General features: G+C 34.6%; 1 protein-coding gene across 1 annotated transcript in view; it reads right to left on the minus strand.

The window, feature by feature from the left end:
• LOC150107116 (myosin regulatory light chain 2-like) overlaps positions 1-12,263 on the minus strand; it is a 35,983-nt gene extending 23,720 nt beyond the window's left edge. Inside the window, exon 1 of the mRNA XM_090391643.1 lies at positions 12,128-12,263. Within this exon, the coding sequence (XP_090247769.1) occupies positions 12,128-12,130 (3 nt within the window). The 5' untranslated portion in view covers positions 12,131-12,263. The remainder of the gene's footprint in view (positions 1-12,127) is intronic.
• Between the last annotated feature and the right edge of the window lie 11,769 nt (positions 12,264-24,032).

Consider the following 24,032-nt stretch of genomic DNA (forward strand, 5'->3'; position numbering starts at 1 on the left):
TTGTTTTTCCATTATTCAGATAGAGGGTGCATTTTGCATCACTTGCTAGTCCATATTCACTCCCAAAGTCATGATAAAAATAACTTGGTCGGCTAATCAGCAACCAAGCACTCGTGGCAGGTTCAATTGCCAAGAATAACATACTTTTAGAAATATTTGATTCTTTCATTTCACTTCTATCTGCCATTTTAAAATTCTCATGTTTATAATAAGAAAGCGATGAGAAAAAAGGAAGTCCATCCCATTAGTATATTTCAGGATCAGAACATGTGAAGAGAACTTCTTTTACTCGTAGATAAAAATGATACAAAAAGACGGTTTGAAACTTGAACTAGTACAACAAGTACAAGTCAATTGTAATTAAGCTACAGTCTTATCCATAGAACACAGAAATGTATAAAAGGATCTGAAATAAAGCAGATAAGTTAAAATAAGTTAATGTTGCACATAAGCACATAAGTAAATGAAAAGGAGATGCATATCTTGCATTAACATTGTCTAATAATGCACAGAAGACGGTGCATTTCAAGGAGAAAATTTCTACAGTTCTAAATTTCGTAAGATCCATCATAATACAACTTGAACGAGGTAGAACGTTTTGACTACTAGTAGTGAAGAGAATGTAGGTATTTCGAGCAAAGTGAGAGAGAATGGAACAGAAATCAAGCTTTTCGAAAGCCAGGTCAACCATATATATATATATATATATATTAAAACCAGGTTTTTATTTAAAGTAGCTTGGTATCTTTAACACACACACACACACACATATATATATATATATATATATATATATATATATTCTGAACATTGATTTTTATTCGGTAGAAAATATTATAAATTATTTAAATGACTGATACCGAGAGCTAAAGAGATAAAGAGATGATAAAGATATATATATATATATATGTGTGTGTGTGTGTGTGTGTGTGTGTGTGTGTGTGTGTGTGTGTGTGTGTGTGAAAAATAGACTAGTGCAAAATCTACTTACCAATTAATTTTTTTTTTCGTGAGCCTTGGTTGCAAGACGTTTGATCTCACACATACACTCACGAACCAAAACATTATGACCTTCCACCTCACATCATTGTCACCTTGTAGGGCAATACCTTTTCCAAAACTCCCTTGGAATAGGGAGAAGGGGCCCAGTGATATGCAAGAGAACAATCCCCATATCAGGATACTGCCACCACTCCTTTCCTGACTAACCAACTGCATGGTCTGATTGGAGCGAAAGAGGATGGATGGCCATAATGTTTTGACTCGTGAGTGTACGCCATCTGCATTTCTTAGTGATAAGTCTAATGTATCAGGCATTTCTACAAATAACCCTATCCTGTTATTTTAGTGATATTTGTCAAAGTTCGACATTCATTTATGTCAATTTAATTGACAAAATTTGTAATTTACGTCAGTGTGTTATAAAAATTAAAAAAAAAAACAGTTAGAAAACTAAATGATATAAAGATATAAAAACATAGTTTGAATAAAAATAATCGTAAATAAAGCTAACTTCTCTGTAGGAACACAAATGAGTGATTGTTAATAGGAACAATTTACAGCATTTATATGAGTTCTTTCAATCTGAATAAATTATTTACTAATATCTCTTACTTTATTCATAAAATACGATTTCACCACTTTGGTATAATGAAACGTCACACATATATATATATATATATATTTTTTTTTTTTTCCCTTTTTGCAAGCGGATTAGTATGAAGTTCTTCAAATGAAATGTAATTTGAAATATAAACACGTCATTTGGTCATCGATTACAGATAGTTACTTCATGGAAGTTTTTTCACTTGGCTATGCTACTAATTATTATTGTACTAATTATCTATGCTACTAATTATATATAGGTAAATACGACTTCTCCACTACTTCTACCTTAGTAGAAGTAGTGGAGAAGTCGTATTCACCACCTCTGGGTCTGGCTCCCACTGATGAGACCTCAATAAAGGTTGAAATCGGTCTGGGTAGTGGCCCTTCCCTTAATGCATAGCATTATACATGTCCGCAAGGAGATGTGCTTTGCATTATAGGAGATACTAAGGTAAGTGATGAGAACTTATACCACCTTTACCACGAGTTGCCCCAGTCTTGAAAGTACTTGAGGCAGAAATTTGTTTGCTTACACTTGGATAAAGGACAAAACCCAATATATAATTAGATAGTTACTTCATTTGTAGCCCCGTGATATGAATTATGATAGTTCCGTATACTAAAATAGAAAAGGATATTTAATTGAATGAAAGGCGAATATGTTTCTTTATGCGGATACTTCTCGGAAGAAAAGTTAAACGCCTGAAAAACCAAAACCCTTCCATTTTATTTCCTAGCATTATTGTTTTGCTCTGCTGGGAAGTTATGTTTACTTTTTGCCCTTAAAGGTACTCTCAACAACTATTGCCGTCTTATTTTGTTTTTCACTTCATGGGATAGGCTAGTAATCTCTTTCCGTTTGTTAGCATATGTGCAATATATTTCTTTGGTAATTATAAGCCTATCTCTGTTTTTTATCTATTTTTCCCAGAGAGCCTATTTCAGAAAGAATGGCATATTTGATATTGGATTTGATATTGGATCCGTTTGTTTATTGTAACAGCAGTGAGGTTCGAATTCCGCATAAGGCTGAGATGTCCGCAAACTCATGAAAAAGATTATGTTCCGAAAATTAAAATCTTCGAGAAATATCTGTCTTTATTGGGTTTTTAATATTTCGTTTATTATATAAACATTTGATGAAACAGCACTAGAGGATACGTTTTTATAAGTAGGATTCTCAAATTCCCTAACAATTAATATTGCAAATGCCATCTTCGTGTAGAGTTTATTTATTTTGTTTATTTATGCATTTATGTATTATGAAGTGTCATGCCATTTTTTGTTTGCCTGCATAGCTTTCCTGAAGTAGAAATTCATTGTAGAATTTAATAAAAATCATGAAGATTAAGAATACGTTAATTAATTATTTTAAACAATGCATAATAATTATACCTTTCAGAATACTTTTAACATTTGTTATTCAATTCTATACCCTAACAAAACTTTATTTGATTAAATGGACGCGTAGCTGTACGAGTAGACGAAGAGTATTTCATCTTGCAATTCTAGTTGAACTCGAGGGACACTAATAAGGGGTTACTAAATAAAAATCAGTTATGCATTGTAGAACAAAATCTCCACGGTTTCCTTTCCCTATTAGGCAGTAGAGTTTTCGCAAAAGAAAATAAACCAGCAAGAGAATACACGTAATTGAGAGATGCAATATGCTTGGCTCATAATCTTATTTATTTGGCCTAAATTCTAACCGACCACTTCGCTAAAGCATTAAACGAATACTTCCTCTTAGTATCATTTTAAATCATTTTAAGTTTTGTGATTTTTTTCCTAACACAAATAAAATCAGGAAAATAGGATCTCTTGGAACAAATATAACATAATTATTAAGATATTTGAGGAAACGGCTTGCGTTGTAGTTTCTTTACTTGATTGTCGATCTCGCGATTCTTTAAGTTGCTGATGAAGCTGTTTATTGAATCCTGCTCATTATTCTCCAAAGACTGGAAATAACATTATAACATACGAACTCTTTGTTTTCATACACTTATCTAGTATAAGTGAAATGTTTAAATGCATTTAATTTTCATCATTCATGTTCTTAAAGAAGAGAAGGAGTAAATAAATAAATGTGGTTATCCCTAGCAGTTTTATTATGCGTTTCTTTAGCCATAGAGAATAGAATATCAATTCATAAAAAGATAACGATAAAAGAAAAGAAAATATTTCTGTGAGATGAGGAAATAATGATACGCTTGTGAAAAAAGAAGAGGATGAATTCTAACATGCGAATAGATCGCTTTTGTTTGATATTATTCGTTTCAGCAATCTACAATGGCGTTCAGTTCAGATTCGCCTGTCATTTTGCATTTCGGTGCACCTCGTATGTGAAGAGTCAGTAACAGCAATGTTACCATAGCATATTTTAACTTAGTAAATACATTTGTTTTTAACTTAGTAAATACATTCGTGAATACATTTTGTTTTTCTCATTAATATGAAATTTATTTATATTTTTCGATTTTTCCTCTTTTATTTTCTTAGTAAACAAGTTAAAAAGAGTATAATACGTGTGAAATATGATTTTCCATTTGAGCATATTTATAATCTATGCACTTTCATTATAAAAGTGTCATCAGATCAGATTTTTATTGAACAATTTTTTTGATTCCTTATTTTAAACTAAACTGAGTTATACTGTCTCTGTTGTACTACCTTTTAAATATCTTGTATTGTTATTAACCCTACTTACATTCTTTTTCTTATTTAATTGCTTTTATTAAATGAAAACGATTAATTAGTAAAGAAAATAGAATAAACAATTAAATAAATAAATTACTGTTATTTCTCATAACAAATAACAAAGTCTCTATAGGTAATTTAATATTCGGTTATTAAAAAGTTAGAGAGTGGTAACAATTACCTTTTTTCAACAAAAGTTCAACATACATTGTGTAGAAAAGCATTTATGTATTTGTTAGTGCGAGAGATTTTGCACTAACAAATAACACTACGCGCTTTACAGAATTACAAAAGAACCGACCAGAAATGGAATCGAAAGACAGCCATTCAACGAATAAATAAATTTCTAATTTGAACAACATTGTTGGCTAAACAACACCAATGGCCTAACATAGTCAGTCACACGAATAAAAAGAAACTTCATAAGGAAACATGCAATCATAATATCATAATTTTATATTTCTTGAAGAGTCCAATTCTTTATCTCTGATTGTATTTCTATAATTTATAAATATATTTTAAATTATAATTTTTAAAAATATAAAACATTAACTTTCAAGACTGCTTTATTTTTTTCAAAAATAAAAAGTTTTATTACATGCTGTTTTGTAATCGCCCCTGAAGTAGAAAAAATGCTGATGAGTTCATTGAAGTATGATGTGCATGTTTTCACTCGTTTCATGAACATTCATTAAGGTGTAGTAGGGATATATGACTCTAAACTACTGCTAAATATTGTTCCTAAGTTATTGAACTTTTGGTGATTATGGTGATTAAAATGCAATGAATTTAAACAGAAAAAAGTATTACTAATAGGTAGAAGAAATAAGGAACATTAAAAACCCGTGGTTATTTCATAACTGAATCTATAGAGCATTTAAGAACGTTTCGATCAAGTATAATCGAAGGCAATTCCGACGCCGAGAAATGTATTCTCACAAGTTCTCTGATCTATTGTCGAAACGTTCTTTGTTTCTGTACGTTGGGTTATGGAATAAGGACGAAATTATAATCGCCGAATTAAAGCCTTTTAAGGCTATTCTTCAATAATTATTAATAGTGTTTTCTGAATTTTGCTCATAGCGAACATTATAAAGTATTTTATCTTATAATGAAATGGAGTAATTTGTTTTAAGAAGCTAATAATGATTATCAATTGTTCGATGTATTTTTTCATTTATTTCACGAAAACAAATTTTTGAGATAGAGATCTCAAATATAGAGATCACGCGATTTTTCTTCTGCATAACTGAGATTTTTCCTACTGCAAAAATAAGCTACAGAACATATGCTTTGGCCGATAAATTCTGAACTGTTGAAATTCCTCCTTTTTCATTGAAAATTTTAAATTTATAAGAAGTGACATCATCGGACTGTAACACGCCAGTTGACGTAATATAAAGGCAGAAGGAATGTCATGAGATTATCATTATTATTATTTTAAATTTATAGTCATCAATGGCAATATAAAGAAACAACCTATTTCATTTCATAATAAAACTCAGTTTTTCTCAGTGGTTTTTTGAGATCAACAGATCTTCGAAGCAGCCGAATACCGAACTAAGGATCACCCATTTTAGTAGTAAATAATAAATCACAATATCTATAATACATGTATTATATTATATTATATTATATTATATTATATTATATTATATTATATTATATTATATCTATAATATAATACTTGTACCCTGAAGATGCCAACAGCTAAAGTTTGGTGAAACTAGTAGGTTTAATAAATATTTATTAGTTAACACTTGATCTATTGTCCAAATAATTACTCTAGTTAGATGATCAAGAAACATGTATTATAGATTCATTATGAATCTATAATACATGTTTCTTGATCTTTCTATTTTAAGCCTCATTTAATTTATTGGACAGCAAAAATAATAGTTTCAGCTTTAAATGAAATCTTTTTATAAAAAATCATTATTAGGAAAATATGATCCATCACACTTTTTCCGAATCTCAGTACTACGCAAATCCAATTTCATTATCTAAGATAACTGTGAAGTTCGTATTTGTCCATATATGGATGATATATTGAATATATTAAAATCGTATGTATACACATCATATTTTTCAAGGTTGGTTGTATATCTTGGTTTAGATTTGCAATCTGTTATTGCATATTGTACCTAGCAAAAATTATTCACTTATTCGCTATCAGTAAGTTTTAAGGTAAGGAATTTATGCTGTTGAATTCAACTCTAATGCGTTTATCTTTATAAGGTTACTGATTAAGGTGATGAAGGGGCTTTTTCTTGAGTAATACTTTCTAATTAATATCTTTAATTAATTAATTATAAATTGATTAGTTAATTTCTAATGGTGAAGAAAAAAGTAAAGCCCAAAGTCGAAGTTAAGTAAACCTTCAACTCCTAAAATGATAGATGATAGCCTAGACAAGTTACCTTCTGCTATACCATAAACAACGAATTCCATGCCACTCTTCCTTTTGCGTTAGAAATACATCAGAATAAATTTGGCTAGCTTAGTGATAAAATTCTTCTGATCCTTATCGTAACCCAACCCTTTCTGAGCTTAGAATTTGCGTCATGGCTACACATTCTCATATTCTGCAACATCGGCCTCTATAGCTTGGAAGTTAGCCCGTATCTAGCCTATTCCTAAAAAGGGAAATAAATAAGCCTGCCTACCTAGCGTGACCTTGCTTTCATTTGGATCGTCTCAAATTAGCGGAGAACGTCAACAGCCTTATGCACTGCATGGAAGCTCACTTACTGATCAACAACCACTAGTATTGGTTTTGCCATATCTGGACACATATGCCTGATATGAGAAGGATTCGCAAAATTCAAGCAATTGCTCCTAACATTTTTCGGTATTTGAATAAGTCTGCGTATAAACCATTCTCAGCAAGCTTCTGTCTTATTCATTTTCTTCTGACTTTGCAAATACGAGGTCAGTAGCGCTCCGTATTATAGTAAATACGGATCGCTACTGACCTCGTATTTGCAATAATAGATACTTTTCTCGAACTTCGTTATAAACTGCAGCATTCTGTTCTCTGACCTATCCTTTAGATCGCATACATAAATGATCTTCTTTGAGTGACAATCTATTCTATCTATATTTTACTGATTACTTCACTCTTTGTTTTTACTGAAACTTTTACAACGCCCATTGTCAAAGCTTTGATATTATTTCTTCATTCATTCATTCATTCAAGAAGACCTTTCTCGCTTTCTGTCCTCTGCATGGGACTGATGTATCCTTACATGTGTGGGAGCAAATATGAAAATGGTAAACAAATCGCGCTCTCTAAAGAAAAGAAAAAGTGAAAGTTCTTTATTTTGCCATCCACCTATGTAAAGATAGGAGTTTTCACCCACCGCACATTTTACTTTTAATATGAAGGTGTTTGTTAATTTACACATATTAGTTCAAGTAATGTGTGAGCAACGAACACTAGTATACCATAAACTGAAATTTCAAATGTAGCTAAACGCAAAATAATGTTACTTAAAACACCTCTTTACTAATATTTATCTTGGACCCAATAACTCTTTTAACATTTTTCAAATAAAAGGGAATTACCCAGCTTCACCTTCACGAATTCGTATTTTTATCCTTCTGAAAAACAAGCTGACCTAAGAACACCGAATTAGCATACAATGACTTCAAGTTTGAATTAATTATCCAAGCGTAATTTAAATAATTTGGCAAAACAGTCAACAGAAACCGGGTCTAATGAGGGTTTTCTATTCATAAAATATCGATTTCTTAATTAACACAAACCATGTATAAGAATACCAAAGGGTAGATTAAAGTCAAAAATCTTATGCTATTGATAGGCTGGTTTTTGAAAGATCATTGAATTAGTCATTTTTAGTCGCACTACCATTATCCAACTGAAGCAAGAGACAGTGCAGTTATCAAAACATCGCATTGCTGAATTATGTTATAAGTATGGAATATTTTGTTTTATTTATTCTTAATGCGAACAAGTAAAGTTCGTGACATTAACAGATGCTATTAATTGAGAAAAGGCAATATGTTGTAATAATAATAAAGTGTACTATTAATTTGGTTCAAATTACGACTCTCTCTCTCTCTCTCTCTCTCTCCGTATACAAAATGCAAATATTTTTTCGCCTCTTTTCATTAAATATCGTTCCTGACTTTTTTTTAACTGACATAAAAACTACCAGTCTCATTTTCATAGTTTAGTGCAAAAATTTGAAATTTAATTGTAAGTATAACTAATAAGATAAAAGTATAGATTTTTTCTAAGTAATAATTTGTAAAACATAATAAAATATTTAAAGTAGAAAGACATAAATCTGTAAATATATATTTTAAAGGGATTTAAACCGTTTTAAAAGCGAAAACCTAAACCTTTTAAGTTTATAATATACTATTATAAATTTCGTATATAGGAACTATCAATAAATAAGGTTTTACATAAACTTATAAATGAATAACGAATAAATACAATAAATATTAATTTACAACTTGAGATTATTTTCCCCCTTTCTTACCGAATAAAATGATGAAATTATTCTGGAAGCAATTTAATACTCAGACTGTGAAATTAAACAACCTGTATTATATTAGAATCGCGGTCACCAAACCATTTGGTGGTTAACTTCCTTAACCTGAATTTGGATAAGTACAATCCTATATAAATTAAGGAAAATGCTCAACATAACCCTCTTTTTTTCACTCTAATGGAAGCTAAGATTGTACAATGTTTCAGAAGGTTTTTAATAATATGCTAATGAAGTGAATCTGGTAATAGCTTAGATGATTTCGACGGAGCCCGTGGGTTGTAAGCTTCGGGTTCGAATCCCGTCTGTGGCGCAAACGTTCATTATGGCTTTTCATTTGAAGATGATTTAGTCAGTCTAACATGAGGTTGAGGGATTTTTTTTTACTCACAGAAACTCGGGTTTTTTCCCCTCGATATTGCAAATATTGCAGAAAAGCAAAATGACGAGTCTATTAGAAATTTATTTAACATAAAAGGAACAATGGCATGGCTTTCTGACGAGACAGAAACGAAATACTGAAATTCAACTAGTTTTGCAAAAAAATAAATAAAAAAATAAAATAAAATTACTGTTGCCCTTCCCGTCGTCATATTTAGTTGAATGTGGCTTTAGCACTGTAAACAACTTGCTACTAAAAAACGAAATCATCTGGATGTCACAAACCATCAGGATTTGAGATTGAAAATAACTAAATTAGTACCTCAAATAAAAATTCTTTGCAGCAGACATCAAGCTCAAGGATCGCATTAACTTGGATTTTATTTTACCGAGTTCAGTTCGATTTATGTTTTATAATATACAAAGTGTAATATGAAATTTATATTCATTGAAGAGAGTAAAATTAAAAACAGTTTTACTCATGTTCCATTTTTATTTAAAGTACATATTTATATTATACTTTTTCAGAACTTGGCTGACTGTTATGCTAGGGGGGGGGCATCAAAATCTTTCGGGCGTTGAGGTGGGGCATGATCTAAAAAAACATTGGGAAACACTGACTTAGACTTAGACCCTTTAGTTGACTGAACTTGGTTCAAAGTCGTTTATGATGGGAACTTCTATATGGCTTTTATAGCTGAGGATTAGATAATCTTTCTCATATATCATTTTCAAGGGTTTTCCTTCAGGAAATATATGTATCGTGTCTTTTTCCTCCACATAAATAGAGAAACTGGTTGGCTCATACACAAACTGACCAGCATAGTAATCTTGCAGATGGATAACAGTCCTATCACAGCGTTATTAGGTTTCTTCGAAAATAAGTTACTTGGCTGTGACAAGTCCAGCCTCATGCTAAGAGGAAGAAAGCAGAAGATGGCGATATTATAGTAGACTAGAATGACTGATATTTGAAGGATTTGAAAGCAGACTGGAATACTCGAGTGGATATGCTATTTAAGATGTTATGTAAGTTTTCGAAAGCAAAATCCAACTCAATAGGATGGTTGGTTTTCATTCCTATAGTCTGCTAATTTCGTGTTTTCTCTTGCAGGTTTGTCTGTCTTGCGGAATTTTTCTAGAGATAAAAAAAAGAAACACTGCAGCCGCCGTATGAGGCCCTCTAACTCATCTTCAGTTGAAAAGCTAAGTATAAATGTCGGTGGATTTCCCTAGAAAGAATTTGAACAGAGTGCTTTGCAAACAAAGGAACGTTGTCAATGCAGACCAAGCTACTGACTCGTGTAACAGAAGTCATAGTATATTATGAAATTAGATAACAAGTAGGGAACTAATCCGAGGTAATGCTTTCTTCAACTCTAATCCATTCCACTAGTATGCTCGACTATGCAATGGTATTGTGCGATGATGAACTTGATATAATGAAGAGAGATAAAATATAATGTAACGAAGTGCGCTAATTGACTAACCATATCATCTTTATCTTGCATTCTTCTTTGTAGTATCATCAAGAGCTCTTCTTCCACGATTTTCTAAATCGTGTACATTATTTCTTCGTGTTTCTGCAATATTAGAAGCTATATTCACCCTTATTCTTCTGGTTTTTTAAATAACATATTTTGCTAAATACTGAAATGGTTGCTAAAGAAAGCGACAAATCCACCCTTTTCTCTCTAAAAGCGAGATGTTACAGAAACTGCACCATCTTTCCCTGCATATAATCATATCGATTTCCTTCCAATATCATCAGGGAAAATTTTAGGACATTACTGATCTGTGCACTATGGTTTTTGTTGTTTTGAAATTTGTGAATAACATATGAATGCTCTATATTAAAAAAAAAAATAGACTCCAGTGTGATGGTCGATGATAAGTATTTGCCACTAATAAACACATTCTGATAGGTTCATTTTCTATAAATGTAAAGATATGTGCAACTCTAAAAACCAAAATTTGCATATATGCAACACTTAGAAAAGCTCAAAATTTGCTTTGTAACCCAATGCTAAGAATTCATCTGAAAAGGACATTTTTAAATTGCCGAAATATCTCAAAACCAGAGCCAATCCACCAAGGTCGTTAATATATGTAATTTCTCGTCCTCTAAAATATCGTAAGGGTTCACAATATACCATTACTCTACATATGTACTCAACAAATTTACCTTCATGGGATGGAACGTCATAACAGAAGAAAGCGCAGGTTGCATATTTGGAGTGCAGCCAATTTGCAACAACTTGTTTGGTATTCGAGTTTTACTTTTCGTTTATGAGTTTACATCAGTGATAACCTCATTCTGCAAAGTACGGCATACTCTATACGATATTTCATGACATTTACACCTTAAATAAATAAAATTGTATAAAGTTATTTTTTTAATAAATTTATTTGATAAATACCGAATATTCTCTTCGATTTTCCTGTCGCAAAATGAAAGAATATGAGGGAAATTTGTCAGAAATTTAATCGTATATAGTTTGTGATTATGCTACGAAATGTATGTAAAATTTATGCTGTAACTGAACACAAAGTAATTTTTGTCCTGAAGGCACTTTTGTATTTTCTTAAGAAAATAGGTAAGAAACAGCAAATCATTTCGTAGTAGGATATTAAGCGAAAACAGCAGCACTTTCTCTTCTATAATTTAAACGCAGGTTTGTTTGTACAAGGGCCATCTGTTTTGCAACAAAAATAAACGGAGTTAAACGCACTTCAGAACAAACGTATAAAGCTTTTCCACTGCACAAAACTACAATTAAGTGTTAAAATAGATTTTCTCTGTTGAATATCACCGTCACGTTTCCGAAGAAGCGATCCTCGGGAAGCTCATTATTGACACCCCTTAAAGGGTGCCGAATACAGGAAATAAAGGAAGGATGAGATAGATGACTACTCACCATGATGATGCTTTACCCTGCCGTGCGTCCCAAGCAAGAGAAGAATGAACAAATGCGAAGGATGGCCCGGGAGTAAGAGCAGTTTTAGGCCCCTGAAGTAGCCTTCAGGATATGCCGCATACCTCGCTGACGTCACTGTCTTGTGCCAATAATACCCTATCGTAACAGTAGGGCTACTTTTATGGAGGTGCGCCAAACCAATAAAATAACGTCATTATCTTTGCCCGGCATTCTTCACCCGCCTCAAGACGATGCGATGAAGCGCATATTTTCATTCACAGGAATTAGAGCACACCTAAAAATGGCGCTTTCACAACGGGAATACTAACTGTCTTAGAGAGGACTCTAACTATTCACAGTCGCTGAGAGAACAATTGTCATACTGCAACACTTCGGTATATGCTGTACCGTGTTCAATGGCAATAAGTAATCTAAGTTCTGATGCCTGGATTATCTTGGAAAAGAGAAGAAAGCCTGGTTTGATATATTGGTTTCTAACGTCATTTGTAACCACAAGCTTGGAAATTTATCATACTTGACTCACTGAAAAAAAAGTAATAACTACACTTAGCAATTAAGGATAAATTAAACACTTAAAGGAATCCAGTTTGTGTTGCTTAAATATTCAAGCTAAAAAAGCAGATTTAATATGTCAGTTTTTCTACTTAACATTCACCAGTGGATCATCTTTGATATTGTCTATCATTTACCAAGAGGGCATTAACCATTCAGCATTATCAGAGCAACAAAACTGCCTTATACAAAAGTGAAACATGTCACCTTAAGTACTGTGTGTCACAAAATTCTATTCATTTTAACGCAAAGATTGGTTTGGTTAGTATGTGTTAAAATGCAAAAGAATCGTATCCAGGATATTCTTGATAGAATCACTTCTCGAATACGATATGGCATGGAGTGGTTTAGTAAACTATAATTAATTTTATCAGGCAGGCTTTTTATACAGCAACTTGACACCAAAACCAGTTGTAATGTTTCTTCCTCTACTAGAATTCCCGAGAGAAAAACTTTGTGAAATAAGTACAAAGATATTATCACTCAGGAAAACCTACTGAATACGTTTCAGCTGAGATTCTTTGAAAGATTTGGAATAATGTTTTAGAAATCCAAATATCTCTTTGACATTAGATCGACTGGTCGACTGGTTGTTTGGAATTATATACACTATAAGAATGACCTGTAATTCGGGATTATATATATATATATATATATATATAATATTCATATTATTTACTGACTGAATTCCGAGAATTAGAAAAACAAATTACAAATTAATTTAATCTAACACACAACATGTTTAGTCGGAATGACGACTTCTTCAGGCGTGAGAACATTAAACGCAAACACAAAAAACACCATAAAGAAACAGTACACTATAATAAGAGACTATTAACTGAAATTACGTTTGAACTGAAGCTGCAGTCAGAACTAAAGTTCTATTGTTAAGCATCTGCTAGCGTGTGACTTCACGAGTGCGCCAGTATCTGATAGCAGAGCTATGTGAGTATATCAAATTATAACTGAGGTCACTATTTATGTGAGAAAGAGTGTAGGATAATTTCTTTGGATTCAAATATGCGGCATTCTACTTCATCATGGCATATGTGAATGTTTGATGTTGCATTCTAGTCTATTTCGTGTTGGCGGCCTTCATTATTTGTGTTCACTGAGAACAGGACATGGCTTGAGAGGGCGCTAGCTTTGGTTCTACTATAAGCGATGTCTCTCTGATGTTCTTCGACACGCAAGAGGATGGACGTCTCGGTTTGGCCATAATATGGCTTCCCACAGTCACATATGATTTCATATACACCTGGAAACTGAAGATGGTTGTGAGCCTGTTTTGGTTGGCTTAGAAATGACCTGAGTTTAGGAAGAGTGGAAAAACACGTTTTTATATTAATTTTTTTCAAAATTCTTCTTAGTTTCTGGGAGATCGAGCTGATGTAAGGTGAAGAGATATAATCATTGGGGTTGTCTTGTGTCTCTATGTTGTTTTGAGGACGGCGGTATAGTTGTTAATTGATGGGTTTTTTAAGAGTAGCCATTATTTGTGAAGGTTCTCTTGAGCTGTTGCAGTTCATTTTTCAACTGACAATACAGACCTGGCACGATGAGCCAGAGTAGAGATGATACCTAACGTCTATGCTGGATAGTCGTGTGAGGACGCATGCTGATCTATCCGTGTGCGTAGATTTTCTGAAGATAGATTTTTAACAAGTCAGATATCTTAGTCAGTTTCATGTCTGAAAAAGGCAGAGATCAATTTTCTTCAATTTCTATGGTCAATTTGATGTCTGGGTGGAAGTTGTTTAAATGATTTAAAAAGTGTGAAGATTATCTATACCGTATTCCCAAATAAGGAATATGTCATCCACGTAACCGAGCCAGATTTTAGGTTTAAGTGTAGCAGTAGAGATAGCCTTATCTCCGAAATTCTCGAAAAAAATGTTGGCTAGTATTGGAGACAGGGGCTGCCCATTGCTAATCACTTATTTTGTTTATAAATTTTTTCTTCAAATTTAAAGTAGCCTGAATTAACACAATGTGACAGCAGAGCAAACATCATTTTTGAGATCTTGTTACTTAAAATATTGAGAACCTCTTAGGTTGGAACATTTGTAAAGAGTGTGACTACATCAAAGCTCGCCATTATGTCTGAATTCTTGAGCTTTATATTTTTATTTTAGAGATGAAGTCCATTGAATTTTTAATGTAAGAAGGAGATTTTCCTGCTAAACCTTTTAAGGAGGATGCTAGATATTTTGATAACTTATATGTAGGCGAGTGAATACTATCAACAATTGGCCTTAGTGGAAAATTTTCTTTATGTACCTTTGGAAGGCCGTATAATGTTGGGATACATGGATGTAGAGAACGAAGAAAAAGTCGTATGTTTCTTGGTAGCTCCATGTTTTTTTTAGAAGGTTGTTGGTTCTATTATGTATCTCTCGTTGGGTCTCTCTCTAGCTCCGAGTATATATGTGACTCTAATAACGCTAAGATTTTATTACGGTAATCTGTTTTATTTATGACGACAGTTTCATTAATGGATAGTCTTTAACCAGGAGAAACGTTGTGAACTGAGAGTTTTGTTATTGATCGCAAATATGGCTTCCATGGGAAGTAAATTCGCATGGAAGTAGAACCAGAGCTATCGCCCTCTCAAGCCATGTCCTATTCTCATTGAACAGAAATAATGAAGGCTGCCAACACGAAATAGACTGGAATACAATATCAAACATTCATATATATGCCACGATTAAATAGAACGCCGCATAATTAAATCCAGAGAAATTATCCTAGATTCTTCTCAAATAAACAGTAACCTTAGTTATAGTTTGGCAGAATCACATAGCTCTGCTATCAGATACTGGCGCACTCGTGAAGTTACAAGATCACATATGCCTAACAATTGAACTTTAGCCCGGACTGCAGCTTCACTTCAAATTATATATATATATATATATATATATAAAGATTCTTTGAGTTTCAGACGAGATTGAAATGCAGGAATTTTCATCCCTTCAGTTAGTAATGGGAAATCACTATCCAGTGAAACGATGTTTGGATTATCCGTCAAGCTATTCCCTTAAGATATAAAATTTTTGACATCCTGGAAAAACGAACAGCAGAATTTTATTAACATTTTATTTACTAGGTCATCAAGGTCAGTGGTTGGTTGCCTAGTAGATAAAATTTTGACTTTTTGCCAGCGAAGGTTGCCCATTAGAATTCCACTGTGATGTTTTCGTGATGAATAGATGTTTGTGAGTGCTTTGAGTGGGTGGCCTATTTCATTAACTGGTTTGATTTCATTATCTAGAGTCTCTGTAGCTTAGTAGGTATAGATCCCTTTGGTGAGAAAGCCCTGGGTTCGATTCCCGTCAGTGACGTGACGAACCTTTATCTGTTCTCTTTCGACTAAAGGTGAGTGAGCCGTTCTCATACAGAGGTATGGTTTTTTTTCACCCGGAAACTCGGGTTTTTCTTCCCCCAGAACAGGCGAACCGGCCCCGTGAACACACGGCTTACAGTCAGGAATATTAAGACTCGGCCATAGGCCCGAGTCGTCAGCTATATGCAGGTCCTGAGCCCGGATAAAAATGGGGGAATTGAGATGGTGCCGTACTTCTCCGTAAAAGGGAACTCACGGCCGTTGTTTCATCATACGCTAATTAAATAAATAATGCCATTATCTAATTTATTAAGAAGTTGAAGTTGAACAATAAAAAAAGGATCGATCATCTGCACAGGAGTTATCTCTTGACACTCCTAGAGGACTAAACGAACAATAGGTTTCAATTTCGTTACCCAACTCACGCGCATTTGTGTATGTGTGTGCGCGCGCGCGCGCGTGTGTGTGTGTGTGTGTGTGTGTGAGAGAGAGAGAGAGAGAGAGAGAGAGAGAGAGTTAAGTAAAAATTAAATGGTATGCCAGAGTCAAAGACATACCATATTATCCAAATTAAAAAAATAAAATATGATCTCCTTAGTCCCGATGTGGACTTTCTGTCTTATAGTTTGTTTATGTAGTTTACTTCGTTACTTTGTTGTAGCCGTAAACGAGGTTGATTTACGTAATGCATGAAGAGACAGCTAGCATTTTGAAACACTCAACTTGTCAATTGAGCAATACTTTCTTTAAAAGTAAAATGTTCTCAATTAGGCTTCTGAGACATAAACACAAAAATGAGAACGCTCAATGTTTGTGCCGCCCCTAATTTGGCACGCGTCAAATAAACAAGTTAAGCAAATACTACAGGTAACGCGTTAGTCGGTAATCACCACCATCGCATAATAGCAGGGTGGCGGTGATAAATGGACTCGAGGGAAAGCGCTGAATAATGGACGCTCGTTAGCGTCTTACCTCTTCACCCACTAAGAGCAGATGGAGGATTTCTTTACTTACTCAAAGCGTGTAGCCGTTAAAGAAAGAAACAGAACTAAAGTGAGAAAATTTTTCTGTGTGTTTGGGGGTGGGTTAAAGGAGTTTTGTGAGAACTTTCCACTCACTTGAATTTGTTTAGTAGGATATCAGTGTAACAGAAATTATCCAGATTTTTTGATCATTAAGTTCTTCTTATGGAGGTATTTTTAAAGATAATAACTCACAAGATCGCGATTTAAAAAGTCACATGACTCACTCTCTACTGTTTCAGCCATTAAAAAATATCTCGTTTCTAGTATATTTAGTTATTTCTTTCCACAATCTACAGAAGGAATTTTGAAGCATTTCTAAGATTCGTCGACAACAAATTTTGAATCGGCTTGTTTGGAGAATGGTGATTTTTTTTTTTTTTTTTGGCACATTACTTGCAGTGTCCCTATGATATTTGTTTATGAATATTAATGAAATTAAACAAATATTTAGGATGAAGATTCGTTTGAGAGAATAAAGAAGCTGAAATCGGAAATTTCAAATTTAAAAAGTGTAAAATTTCAGTACTGTAAACTGCTTGTTGCATGCGGATAAGTAGAGACCAGTTAGTTTTATTACTGTTGCAGACAACGCAATGGAACAGTTAAGTAGGAATCGATCAGGGATATCCTAAATCACGTCTTGAATAAGTCATGGCATGATTTCGTTATGTGAGACAACAATTATGATAAATCAAGTTCTTTTTATGAAGAGGTTATCAGGAAAATAGATTATGTTAATTGATAAGATGCATTTCTTTGGATTTTATCAAAGATTTTGTTAGGCTTCTCCTAAACATACCGTCACTGAATTAGAAACTTTATCCAGATGTACGTAAAAGTCAATTACGCAGCGTATATGCAAAATACTTGGTCACGTGGCGTCGCCACATGTTTTAGGCAAAAGCTGCTGGTCAGTAATCGTCAATAGTGTTGATCACAATGGGAAAAACAAAGGATTTTTCAGAGTTCCATAAAGGGCTTATCGTGCATTCCTGTCTGGCTGGAGCCACGAATTTGAAAACAGCAGAGCTGACTGACTACTCAAAAGGTGAGACATATATTTAATCAGTGAATAAATAACCCACATTTCTTGATTGAGAGGCATAACTGTGGTGTCAAAAGAAGATCGCTATTGTCGGAGAAGGCTTGAAAAAACAGAAATTCCTGTGTGCAACGATTGATCGAAACATTTAATGAACGCTGTTCTTGAACTATCCGAACTATGCTCATGGAATTGAAGAGGAACAGTATTGGCTGTCGTATGCCTATATGAAAACGACTGATTTCTGCGAAGTTTCTAATTCAGTATCCAGTATGTGTACATAGCAGTTGATCAAAATCCGCGAAATATGTTTTGACGATTCCATAATAAGATGAGCAGAAAATTGTTTGAAAAATAGAAGACAGGAAGTAGTGACCAAGTCGGACTAACCAATGGTTTTGTGTTAGAAGTGAAATATTCCAGGATTAGGTTTTAGGACATTCATTGTTTAATGAATAATTAAATATGTACAAATATTCTCATAAAACTATATATATTTAAGTAGATACACTTTAAAGCTATTCTCGATGTAGTGGTATTGCTGAACGCGTGTGCGTAGTGGTCTCGCGTTCGTCAAAGTCGAATTGCAGTTGAACGACAATATATGTAACTGAGACTGACATGAATAAGTATATCGAAAGATTCTAATAGTTTTATCTCAATCTAATTCGAGATCTTATGCCAATTCATAAAATTGGCATAAGATCTCGAATGTATTCCTTTATCCTAGATATCTGGTAGATTGGTAGTCGTTGTAATATGCGGAATTTAGAACATGATTGGACTGAGCTTAGACCCTGGATCTACCATATGCGATATCTTTGACATGCTTCTCCACACGAATTATGTGGATTTTTCTGTTGCCTGTAATAAAGCCATATTACAATCATACCAAAGGCGATAAAAGCAAACATTTTAAGCGCAGTATTTTGGTTTACTAGACGAAGCAAGAATCGTAGTTTGGTGAGAGGTAAGAAGTTCATATTTCTTGAGAATTTTTGCAAATATGCTTGTAGCAGATCTAATGTACTGAAGACAAAACAATATTTCATTTCCCCATCAGCTACATTGCATCTTAATGGATGATAAGTATGGAAACAATCTTCATTTCATAACTATACTTGAAATGTGCCCGGAAGAAATTTTGGTTCTTCTTTGGTTATTTTTTTCATCATAATTAATGGGAGTGCGGACTTGTGCTCCTAAAGTTCATATGAGCCCTAGCTTTTGTGATCAATGATAATAATAAGGATGAACATGGTTACCCTTTCCTCGCTTTTAAGGGAAACAACCGATATTTTCACAACCATTCAGAAAATTTGATTTTTGGAAATAAAATATTTGGATGGTAAGAACTCTTGGAGTGTGTGTGTGTTCTGAAAATAACGCAATGTCAAGAAAACATCATCAATGTATCTCTTTCAGAGTCTTGGTTTTGACAGGAAAATGTTCATAATTATATATTTAATTAAATTTAGTACAAATTAAATTTCAATACGTTTTTGGCAAAAGTTACAGATTTCCTAAGGAAGTAGTTAAGGAATTAATATACAGTGTTACAGAAAACTATGCGGAGAGACATTTCAGAATGGAATATGTCCACCTCGAACTGTGATGCAGCTCTCACATTGTCGTAACATGCTTAGCAAAGTGATTCAGGAGCAAACTGACCCACTCATTCTTCAAACTAAGGATGAGGTCTTGTTTATTTTCTGGAGGATAATTTTGAGCAGAAATGCGTCTCCCTATTGCGTCTATGAGGGTTGACATCTAGGGAGCGTGCTGGCCATTCGGATCGGTGAATATCCTCTGTCTCCAGAAGTATTTCCACTGCTCGTGTACAATGTAGTGTGGTATTGTCATCCATAGAAATGAATTCTTCGCCTACAGCACCACTGAACAGTCGAACATGACGTTGAAGAACTTCGTTGCAATATCGTTCACCAGTTATGGTCACTTTTTTTCAGCACTTTTAGCTCAGTGCGTCCATGAAGGATAATGGCTCCCCACACCATGACCCCAGCACCGTGTTTCTATCGCTTTCAAGAACATTCTCCCGATGGTAAGCAGTACCACTATCACATCAGATCAGGTGTCGTCTAGAACGATTAACATGACTCTCATCTATAAAGAGTACAATTAATCATTGGTGTCGTCCAATTGTTATGGATACAACACCACTGAAAGCGTGCTCTAAGAAGAGTCGTCGTGGATAAACGGACGCAGACTACATGCCTTCGGGCGTATAGGCCAGCTTGTCGAAGTCATCTTGACATCTTGTTGAAATAGCCCCTTATCTATTCCTGAATGGAGCCGACTTGCAAGCTGACCTGTCTTGTTGAGTCGATTATATTTTGCTGCTATAACCAAACCTCTGTCTTCATGATCAATAATAGAGCGAGGAAGACCTCTTAGCAAAAGTCTGGAACACATTTTATTGGTTTGAAATGCTGCTCAGAGCCTGGATACCACTATCTGGCAATATTAGTAATTCCAGCCTTCTTGAAACTTCTGAATAATTCTTGTGTGAAATCACCACGTGAAATCTAGATGATTTCACGCGGGGAAGATATCCAAGTTTATGACTTCATTACTTCATGAAAAGAGTTACCTACAACCACAAATCGCTTAGCACAGCCTTTTGGCTTTTAATGCTACCAGGTGATCCGTGTGTGTGTTATTCGAAAATTTGAATAACATAGGTTTTGAACACCAGTGTCGTTGCAAATCTATTTTAGGTAGGTGCGCACATATCCTTTTGCACATATCAAAAACCTACTCTTCTGACTCTACAGACGTGGAAGGGTTTTTCACCCTTTCCAAAAACAGAAAACACAGCAAACAGTCTCAATATACTTGTCTTTCAGCGTTGCCTTGAGCGTAATTCAAATCGACTGAACCCTTTGTTCTGATTTATCTCTGAAACGAATAACATCAAGAAGCTATTGTTGTGTGCTGTACCTTGTTGCAATCCATCATGCATGTATATTCAAAATCATGATATTATTTTGGAAAAGGTGTATATACATAAAACGGTTACAGAATTGCCACTGGAAGGTGTCAAAATAGACGTAGTTGAAAAAAATGTATTCCAGTCAGTGGGAGTCATATGGTAAATACATCTCTTCATGGGCAGATCTAGAAGGCAGAAGCAATACAAGAAACGCACAGTTAAGCATGGTTATTATAACTAAATACTGTATTTCGGTTATAAAGCAAACGATGATTTTCAAAGATCCCACGAAATTCCACTGAACAGTTCGTCTATTAATTCCAAAAAAAGAGAGAGGAGTATTTCGAAAGAAAAATTTATAACTAAAACATATCTCTGAAATAGGAGAAGCAGTAGTAAATTTTAGCACAATACATCGTCATCACTTCTCCATAGTGATGACGATGAGATATAAAGGAAAATAAATATAGTTGCCTGTAAGCATATCACTTCACCTTGTAAACAAGGTAGAATACTGCACAGAAAGAGATTATTTTATTTAAATAATTATTTAGGAGGGAAATGATAAATGTTTCTTCCGAATTATTGCGAAGTCCTTCTGTTTCTGTTCAGAATACACTGCTTCGAATGAAGTCAACGGGCATCACTATAGGCAAGTCGCATCGTGTCATGTAACCAGTCACAGGTTTATAGTCGGTACAAATTGGAGGAATATGATACTCCCAAGTCAGCGTAATTGTGTGCTGATGAAACGGATGGGAGAAGGGAACTGACGGAGTTTGAAAGAAGCGTTGTGATAGGATGCCATGTTGCAGGCCTATCTGTCTGGCCAGTTTTGACAAATTCGGCCACCCCAGGTGAACAATCAGTGATGCCATAATGAGATGGAAGCGCCGGGAGTGAAGTGCTACTTGCAGTGGACGCTCCGCCACACTCACCGAACGTGATCGTAGGATGCTATAGGATGCTACGAAGAATCATATTTAAAAATCGCTATTTTTCAACCCTGACACACTGAATACGGAGTTCCGGGCATCGACTGGAACACGAATCTGCACAAAAACATTCAGAACCGAGGCTCATAACATGAGTTTCCATGTTAAGGCCACACTATGCAAGCCCCACATTACTTACCCGAACCAACATGCAGCGTCGTTTTCAATGGTGCAAAGAGTGTGTGCAGTGGGATGTTAGGCGCTTGGAAATCTGTGTTATGGAGCGACGACTCAAGCTACACCCCTTTACAGAGCAGATAAATGAGTGTGATGGATGCCCAGTGAACGTCTCTTACCAGAGTGCGTAACTCCAACTATGAAATTTGGAGGTGAAGGTGTAATTGTATGGTCCTGATTTTCCTCGGGCTTCTGTTTGTTGTGGCACGAATATTGAACTCCACTTGATATCGGAACAATTTGGTTCATTAATGCAATGCAATGCTTCATAGATTAAGAAGCATTGCATTTTCAGCAAGAAAATGCACTGTGTCATAAGGCAACTGCTGTAACTGCATGATTTGTGGACATGAACGTCACCAAAGTTGACTGGCCTCCATAGAGGCCTATTGAACATCTGTCGGATGAACTGAACTGAACTGGGGCGTTCCAGATAGAAAGTCTATCCCAGAGCACTCCAAGTTCTTATTACATGCTTACAGGAATAAGAGTCGAAAATCCTATTGATTGTGCACTTGTGGAAAGCATGCTCCGTGGGATTGTTGCAATCATCGCAGCGAAAAGAAGTCCCACATCTTATTAAAGTGGGCGCCATGGCTGTTTGTTCTTAACGCTCCTATGGTATCTATTGACTTTTTTCCAAGCAGTGTATATCATAAAGACTGTTGATTAAAAATCGTGCCTGCAATTTTAAATGAAACCAGATATTAATATAATTATTCTTGTAGTAGTCTTACTAATGAAAGACTAGAAAATTTTAATTTCTTGTTAACGGGAATGAAGAACTTCATTACTATTACTATTATTTGACACCGCCGAGTAGTCCAAGGAATAATTGAGTGAGGGCATTCCACTCTACTGCTGCTATTACTAACACACACACACACACACACACACACACACACACACACACACACACACACACACACACACACACACACACACACACACACACACACACACACACACACACACACACACACACAATCAACGTCTTCATTAATCCGCGAACTACACATAACGCCGTCTACCGCCCATTACTAATAGTATATTTTGTCTGTAAATTGCGTGGATTCTCCTAGAAGGTTGACTTTATATAGGATGGAAAAATCCTAGTCTACGAGAGGAAAATACCCTCATACCTCCGTATGAGAACTGTCAACTCACCGTGAGTTGAAATACACCCATACATAAATTCCTCTTGTCAAAAAAAGAATTCGAATCATTTCAATCGAAGGGTGCAATGTATTGTCGTTCTACTAATTGCGCTATGGAAAAGCTAATGAAACAACTATTTTGTGTGTAGCATTATACAAATGATGCAGTTTTTATATGCTGCATTTCTGACAACTTACTTGAAGAGTAGTAGTAGTAGTATCAAGTAGCTCGACTCCTACTGCGATTTGCATAATGTGCAATTTTAGTTACAAATAAAATACTAATATAGATATCCTATATAATTAGAGAGATAATGAGAGATATAGAGGGAAGTTTCCAATATTTCCGGCCTGGATGTTTAGAGAATTTTCTCTCTCTCTCTCTCTCTCTCTCTCTCTCTCTTTCCCCCTCTCCCCAACCAAATGGCTGCGAGTTCAATCCCATCCCCCCGTGGACATGAAAGTTTGTAATTGTCTTTAGGTGATAGACGAATTTCATCACCCGATGTGAGCCCATCACCCTACTTACTGGAAGCCTGAAGTGGCTTGAAAACTTTCGATATTTGATCTCTAGAGCAGGATTTCCGGATTAAGTAAAATATAAATATAATATAATAAAAAAATTATATAAACTATATAT

This window comes from Typopeltis vanoorti, chromosome 4 (assembly GCF_054136105.1).
Source record: "Typopeltis vanoorti isolate ZY-2024b chromosome 4, IOZ_Tvanoo_1.0, whole genome shotgun sequence".
Classification (NCBI taxonomy): domain Eukaryota; kingdom Metazoa; phylum Arthropoda; class Arachnida; order Uropygi; family Thelyphonidae; genus Typopeltis; species Typopeltis vanoorti.